The sequence below is a fragment of the Electrona antarctica genome (assembly GCF_951216825.1).
Source record: "Electrona antarctica genome assembly, chromosome: 8".
NCBI lineage: Eukaryota > Metazoa > Chordata > Actinopteri > Myctophiformes > Myctophidae > Electrona > Electrona antarctica.
In genome coordinates this window covers 50,995,949-51,003,317 of record NC_136789.1, presented here as the reverse complement: position 1 = coordinate 51,003,317, position 7,369 = coordinate 50,995,949, and the positions used below count along the sequence as shown (strand labels likewise).

The window sequence follows — 7,369 nt, the reverse complement described above, 5'->3', positions numbered from 1 at the left end:
TAATTAATTAATTAATTAATTCAAAGGGTCTCGCACAGGGCCTCGCATTTCTCCCAGACGCCTCTGGCTATGTACAGTATGTTTCATGTGATACAATACTGTTAAGTTTACTGACCAAATTAGTAGGTAGGCTACAACTGAGTATCACATATCAATCATAATAATAAGCAGACTTGGCAACCTGACAGTAGAAAGTAACAGTAAATAACTTGGGGGTCATTATTCTGAATTGAATTTTAATTCACACAATCATGTTACCAATATTGCCTTTTTTCACCTTTAGAAATATTGTATGGCCCAGGCGGTGGCGTAACCGTCTGGGCACCCGACTGGTAATCCAGTCGCAGTGTGCCGCGGGTTCGACTCCCGAGCCCGACACGGCCTTTACTGCATGTCTTCCCCCATCTCTCTCCCGTTTCCTGTCAGCCTACTGTCTGTCCCTTCAAAAACCAATAAAAGGCGTAAGCCGCAAAAAAATATCTGTAAAAGAAAAAAAAAAAAAAAAAGAAATATTGTATGAATCAGAGCCTGTCAGTCATTAGATGATGCAAAAACATTGATCGACGCCGTTGTTTTTTCTGGGCTTGATTACTGCAATGCACTTTAGTCTGGACTGCCAAAGAAAACAACTGACAGATTACAACTTGCGGCAGCCAGAGTTTTAACTAAAACTAAGAGTGTCACGGCATTGGCTTCCGGTTGTTTTTAGGATTGATTTTACAATTATTTTACTTGTTTATAAAGCCCTACATGACTGCCTGCCTAGAAATGTCCCAAACCGCCCCCTCAGGTCCTCACAGCTGGCTTGCTCGATGTGCCTAACAAATGGCAACAAAAAAACACAGTGAAGCAGTTTTCAGCTTCTACGGGCCGACGGCGTGGAACAAACTCCCACTGTACCTTTGACAGGCAGTCTCTAGACATTTTTAAAGCACAGCTCAAGACCTACTTATACACTCTAGCTTTTAGATGTATTCATGTCCTCACTATTGCATTACTGCCATTTCAATGTTTTATGCCTTGCGTTTCTTTTTTTTCACCATTGCTCTGTAAAGCACTTTGAGCTGCATTGCATGTCATGAAAGGTGCGATACAAATAGTTGTATTATTATTAATCAGTGCACTGCTTGTGTAATTTGTACAATGTTGTCATCAGTTTTATAGTATAGTTTCAGTTTGTTGATTCTTTTGATGCAGTAATGATCTTTCTTTTTCTTTTGAGATATTACAAAAGGTTAAAAGTCAATTCACTGTCATCTAGTGTGATTTACAAATACAATTCAATACTACAGTGTGAAACCGTCTGTGTGAGACACAGTAGGCCTATAGTATAAATGACAGTATATTTACTACATTTTACAGGACTTTGGTTGACCACTGGTCTTTGTAAAAGCATATATAAATATGTGAACCTTTATTGAAAATGATATGCCCTTGAGACGTGTCATCTAGTTTTCTAGGGGGTCAAACAAAATACAGCAAATACAGTAATGTGCTTTATGTATAAAGTTTGAGTTGAGTATGTATGGCTCACCATCAGTCCATCAAAGACATCTTCAGCTTCATCAGCCTTCTGTACCCATCTGGGCTGACCTAATGGACACAGGTATAACACTTGAATGTTTGCATTGCTAGCCCTGAAACATACAAGCCCATGCCCATGGCTAACATTGCTTCAGATGGCATGCCATACAGTTTTGAATTGAATGAATGAATAGAGGTGACGTCTGTGTGTGTGGACCCAACAATACATGTAGCAGACATAGTATAGCCTTCATGGTCCCAGACAATACTCATCTGCCAAGAGAAACGAAAGACATAGTCAAGACAGCCCGAGCAGACTGTCATTCAGTTTGTCACCAACATGATATCATGTGAGTACTTCATTCCATTCAATCTTGACTTTAGTCTTTTAGTTCAACACAGAGCATCTAGCTGGGAAGTGAACTCTGCTGTTTTCACTGACATCCATTTTCACTTTTATTCATTTAATTGTCTTTTTTATCTAGCAAATGGAAGCCCAGCCTGAAACAAAAGTAATAATACGTATATGTATCATTTGTATAATAATACCTATAATAATAATAGGATTTACAAGATTACAAGGCATATTTGAAGGCCATAATCAATAATGAGTTTAAATGGTCCTTATTGTAAAGTTCAACTCTGTTCCACTCCAAAGGACATACAAGGACGCAACTCCAATTTCCAACTCAATCCAATGATTTTTTATTTTCCAACTTTTACACTCAGTGTTGGCTTCATTGGTGATTGGCTGGTCATTTCAGTTAGGTTGAAAACCTTCGAACACAAGGAAACAAAGATTAACAACATTGCCAAATAACAATCCTTTCAAACCAGGTTCTCTTTTTAACCACTTGATTTTAAACATTACATGTATTTTCAAATAATTAAGTCTTTAACAGTGTTTTAAGAAGTGTTTAAACAATGAACACCTTAGTCAACATTTCAAACAAATTAAACATTTCAAATTACTTTACCCTTTAAGCTTGGATAAAGGAATAAGGATTCAAGTTAAGTAAGCATCTAGCATTTTAAATTGAATAAGTAGTTAATGAAAATAGCTGAACTTTAAGCTTGTAGATCAGCTCTAATTGAACAAGGCATTTTTAAACCTTTAACATTAATTGTCCACGTCTTTAGTAGTCTTTCAAATTCTTAAATCATTTTAACATTTATTCTTTTGTAAAGATACTTTTAAACATGTCAAACAGAAATGAAGGCAATACTGCAGTGTTAATGTGTTCCTTCCCCACTTCAAACGGAAACAGTTTAACCTACTATTCACAATTAGCCTGATTTTAACCACAACTAACAGTACTGCAGTGCATACATAAGTGTAAATAAAACAATACAACATCACCGACCATTGGCGTCTTTGGAGGTAGAACCCAAGAGTAGTCTTTGCTGTTTGCATCCGTTTGTTTTCTGAGAATGAGAACCTCCATTCCTTTTAAGGTGCTCCTAATCAAGTAACGAGCAGCCATCTTGCTGCTGCATTCTGGGAGATGTAGTTTTTTGAGGTCTGGGATGTCATGCTGACCATATTTGTGGTCTCATTTCTGAGTTTTGACTCAACACCTCCCACTTGAGCTCCTGGGTTTCCAAACACAGAGATCACAAGCCTTCACACCTTTGGCTCTGGTTTGGTCCATTTTCTTGAGTCTGGTTCTCTTGAGTCTGAACCTTTTGAGCCTGGTCCTTTTCTTCAGCCTGATCCTTCTCTTCAGCCTGCCCCTTTTGAGCCTGTGAGGAAGAGGTGCACAGTCATGTTTTTCACCAGTCAACCCAGGTTGCTTGGGTAATGGGGCCTCCCACTTCGACTGGTTTGGGGCCTCCCGCTTCTTTGGGGCCTCCCACTTCGACTGTTCTGGGGCCTCCCACTTTGACTGTTCTGGGGCTTGGCACTTCCTCTTCAGCCTCTGCTTGGCAGCTCGATCCCAGGCAGTGACCCTCACCAGCCTGGACAGGCCGATGAATGCTCTCACCTCCACCAGCTCCACGACCCGGCCAGTGTGTTTCCTTCTTGGAGGCCTTACCTCTTTAACTTCACTCTTTTGAGTTTCCTGAGTGGCCAGTAGGTCTTCCGTCTGCTGACTCACCCCTTCTTGAGCTCTTTTCAATGTAGCTGAGAATGCCTCCCCCTGGGGCTTGTCCACACTCTCTCCGGCATGGGCAGCATCCTCTCCAGCCGAATCCATAGGCCACTCCTCCACTGGCGACCTCTGGAGCAGTGTAGAATTCTCCTCCATATCTTCAGGAGTGCCCACTCTTCTTATGATGACGGTTCTGTCATCAGTCTGAGTCTCCGTCTCCTCCTGAACCCCGGCTGCCTCGGTTGTTGGACTGGCATTTGCGATCTCCATCCTCTGTGGAGTGGCAATTTCAGATTTTCTCAATTGAAGCATGTTGTAGGATGAGGTTAGGCCCTCAACTCTTCTGTCCAATTCATCCTTGGATTCCACAGGGAGCCAAGTCTCCCATATGGACATGGTTGAGATGGCCTCTTCTATCCACTTGTCCAAAATATTGAGGTGCACTTCATAGCCATCTAAATAGACACCTTCAACCGGTACATTCTTCGCTGCCTCATCTGCCTCTTCGGCTCTAAGGATTGCCCTTCCAAGTTCCGTCTTGCCATACTTCGACCATAGGATTGGCTGAACAATGTCTCTTATTTCTGCCAGCTTTGTTTCAGCTTCTTTTGCAGTGCCTTTGATGTCGGCCTCTTGCTTTTCATTAAGAGCTGTTTCTCCATCAGCCTCCAGTCCAATTCTGTAGTGATCATTGGCATGGAGCACTGCACTGAAACAGTCTGAAAGTTTAATAAACTCCTCTCGTAACTCTAACTGAAGCATGCCGTCTGCTACCCTTGAGATATAATATGCTTGTTTGGTGAAGCGGCTCTTCGCCGTGGTCCTCTCCTTCTTGAGATCCTTGACCATCTCTTCAGCCATCTTGATTTCCTTCCACGTCAACAGTATATCTGGTCGGAAGCCGTTTATCTCCCTCCAGCTGCTAGCTGTGGTTTTCAACTGTAAAGTTCAACTCTGTTCCACTCCAAAGGACATACAAGGACGCAACTCCAATTTCCAACTCAATCCAATGATTTTTTATTTTCCAACTTTTACACTCAGTGTTGGCTTCATTGGTGATTGGCTGGTCATTTCAGTTAGGTTGAAAACCTTCGAACACAAGGAAACAAAGATTAACAACATTGCCAAATAACAAATGATAATCCTTTCAAACCAGGTTCTCTTTTTAACCACTTGATTTTAAACATTACATGTATTTTCAAATAATTAAGTCTTTTAAACAGTGTTTTAAGAAGTGTTTAAACAATGAACACCTTAGTCAACATTTCAAACAAATTAAACATTTCAAATTACTTTACCCTTTAAGCTTGGATAAAGGAATAAGGATTCAAGTTAAGTAAGCATCTAGCATTTTAAATTGAATAAGTAGTTAATGAAAATAGCTGAACTTTAAGCTTGTAGATCAGCTCTAATTGAACAAGGCATTTTTAAACCTTTAACATTAATTGTCCACGTCTTTAGTAGTCTTTCAAATTCTTAAATCATTTTAACATTTATTCTTTTGTAAAGATACTTTTAAACATGTCAAACAGAAATGAAGGCAATACTGCAGTGTTAATGTGTTCCTTCCCCACTTCAAACGGAAACAGTTTAACCTACTATTCACAATTAGCCTGATTTTAACCACAACTAACAGTACTGCAGTGCATACATAAGTGTAAATAAAACAATACAACATCACCGACCATTGGCGTCTTTGGAGGTAGAACCCAAGAGTAGTCTTTGCTGTTTGCATCCGTTTGTTTTCTGAGAATGAGAACCTCCATTCCTTTTAAGGTGCTCCTAATCAAGTAACGAGCAGCCATCTTGCTGCTGCATTCTGGGAGATGTAGTTTTTTGAGGTCTGGGATGTCATGCTGACCATATTTGTGGTCTCATTTCTGAGTTTTGACTCAACACTTATAGGTGTCTTGAAAGTATATTATTATTATTATTATTTCTTTAAATAATTACAGTTGAAAAAGTTGTTCACTCCAATAAAAATGACCTATTTCCTATCCATACACAGCCCATGCATTCATGGAGAATTGTTTAGTTTCTGTAGCATTCTCCGCCGGTCATCAAATTAACAGCTCAGGAATGAGAAAACAAAATAAATCTCCATGAATTCAAGGCTTCATGGTGTGTGTAATTCAGAGAAAAGAAGTCGTTCTTTTGGGTGAACTAGATCTTTCAAAAATAGCAGATCTATGCCACGCTATGAGCCGAGCTTGCACTATGCCGAGCTTGTAGATCTGCTATTTTTTTTTAATCTTGAAAATGTGGCAAAATCTTTGAATATATATTCTTTCAGAGCGAACGTTTTTTTAACTCATCTTTGCTTCTGAGGGGTTCCTGGAACAACATATTTTCAGATGGTGGTCGGCGGCCAATTACATACAGTTTTTGGGGTCCTTGACATTGAAAAAGGAACAAACACCCGCACACTGTCTTCAAATGCAGTGAACCAACTTTTAATAGGGAAACAGGAAATAGGGGTCCTTGACATGAAATATTGAACACCACTAATTTATATTAGGATAAATATGCGCGACTGTAAAGACGAAACGGAAGTGGTGAGGAGGCTCCACTTCCGCTGTATCCGGATACTCATGAGACCTTTTTCGTTAGCGTGTATGATGAAGCGTTTGGAAATCGCGGAGGCAAAAGTCTGGTAACGCGAGACTACGAGTCAAGTGGTTAGAGTATGTCTGAATGTTTGAAACACAAAATGATCACCCAGGATTATCTCCCGGCCAGGTTGTCCAACCTCAGGCACGGCAGCTATGACAGGCCATCATTTAAAAATGAATTCATTCACAAATACAATGAGAATATATAGCTATAGCTTTTGACCAATTAACCCTTTAGTCTAATAAACACATGGACATCACATGTTCATACCTGCTGTTGGTTCCAGATGGAGACGTGATCCTGTACTTCCTGTGAAGGAGGGAAGTGATGTCACACTCCGCTGTCTGTCCAAAGACCAGCGAACTGTTGTCCCATCCTCTGAAATCCACGCAGCTGATTTATATAAAGGTAAATCCCTCATCAGGGCGGAGCCTACAGGACACATGGCCATCCTCCATGTGAACAAGTCTGATGAAGGACTGTACAAGTGTTCCATCTATGGCCGTGGACAGTCACCAGAGAGCTGGATGATAGTGACAGGTGAGATAGTCATGCAAGAAAGAATGCTGAATAAATCATACAAGGCCAATATATATATATATATATATATATATTTTTTTTTACATTTATCACGTTTTGTGTGCACGAACCACAGTGACTATGGCCGGTGCACAAGGCCAAATTTCCGGGACCACCGTGCGGCCTGTGGGGGCGTGAAAATTCAGGGGGCAGACTCTACATGTCGACTCTTCACGTGGACACCAATTGTTCGCCCATCAGTCCAACGGATGACCCACACTGATTTTTTTCTCTTTGTTTACATTTTTAGGGTCCTATCTTGCAGTTCAAGCATAATTCCACAGGATGGCAGGCTATGAGCCAAAACTATTAGAACTGTGCTCTGTGTACACCTCCCACAGTATGCTATGGGAAACAACGTTTCTGATCTAGTGACCTCCCGTGGACCCTCTCGAGGCTAGGCTAGCCTAGTCCAGCCTAGTGCAGCCTAGTGCAGCCTAGTACAGCCTAGTCCAGTCTAGTACAGCCTAGTCCAGCCTAGTGCAGCCTAGTCCAGCCAAGTCCAGCCTAGTGCAGCCTACTCCAGCCTAGTACAGCCTAGTCCAGCCTAGTCCAGCCTA

The 7,369-nt window shown here is 41.0% G+C and overlaps 1 protein-coding gene across 2 annotated transcripts; it reads right to left on the bottom strand.

The window, feature by feature from the left end:
• Positions 1 to 2,164: 2,164 nt before the first annotated feature.
• Positions 2,165 to 5,494, bottom strand: LOC306927446 (uncharacterized protein). Of its 2 annotated transcripts, XR_013790512.1 has the most exons (3): positions 5,303 to 5,494; positions 2,889 to 4,706; positions 2,165 to 2,301 (listed from the first exon to the last, which is right to left on the bottom strand). XR_013790512.1 is itself a non-coding variant. In XM_079507197.1 (2 exons), the coding sequence occupies exon 2, from the start codon at positions 4,476 to 4,478 to the stop codon at positions 3,096 to 3,098; it is 1,383 nt and encodes a 460-aa protein (XP_079363323.1). In that variant the 5' UTR covers positions 4,479 to 4,706; positions 5,303 to 5,494; the 3' UTR covers positions 2,342 to 3,095. The 2 variants fall into 2 exon arrangements, 1 of the variants encoding a protein (XP_079363323.1); XM_079507197.1 differs by lacking the exon at positions 2,165 to 2,301 and having other exon boundaries at positions 2,342 to 4,706.
• Positions 5,495 to 7,369: the final 1,875 nt, after the last annotated feature.

Bases quoted from the DNA above. Each gene is read 5' to 3' on its own strand.
- LOC306927446 (XM_079507197.1), bottom strand. From the start codon at position 4,478: ATGGCTGAAGAGATGGTCAAGGATCTCAAGAAGGAGAGGACCACGGCG.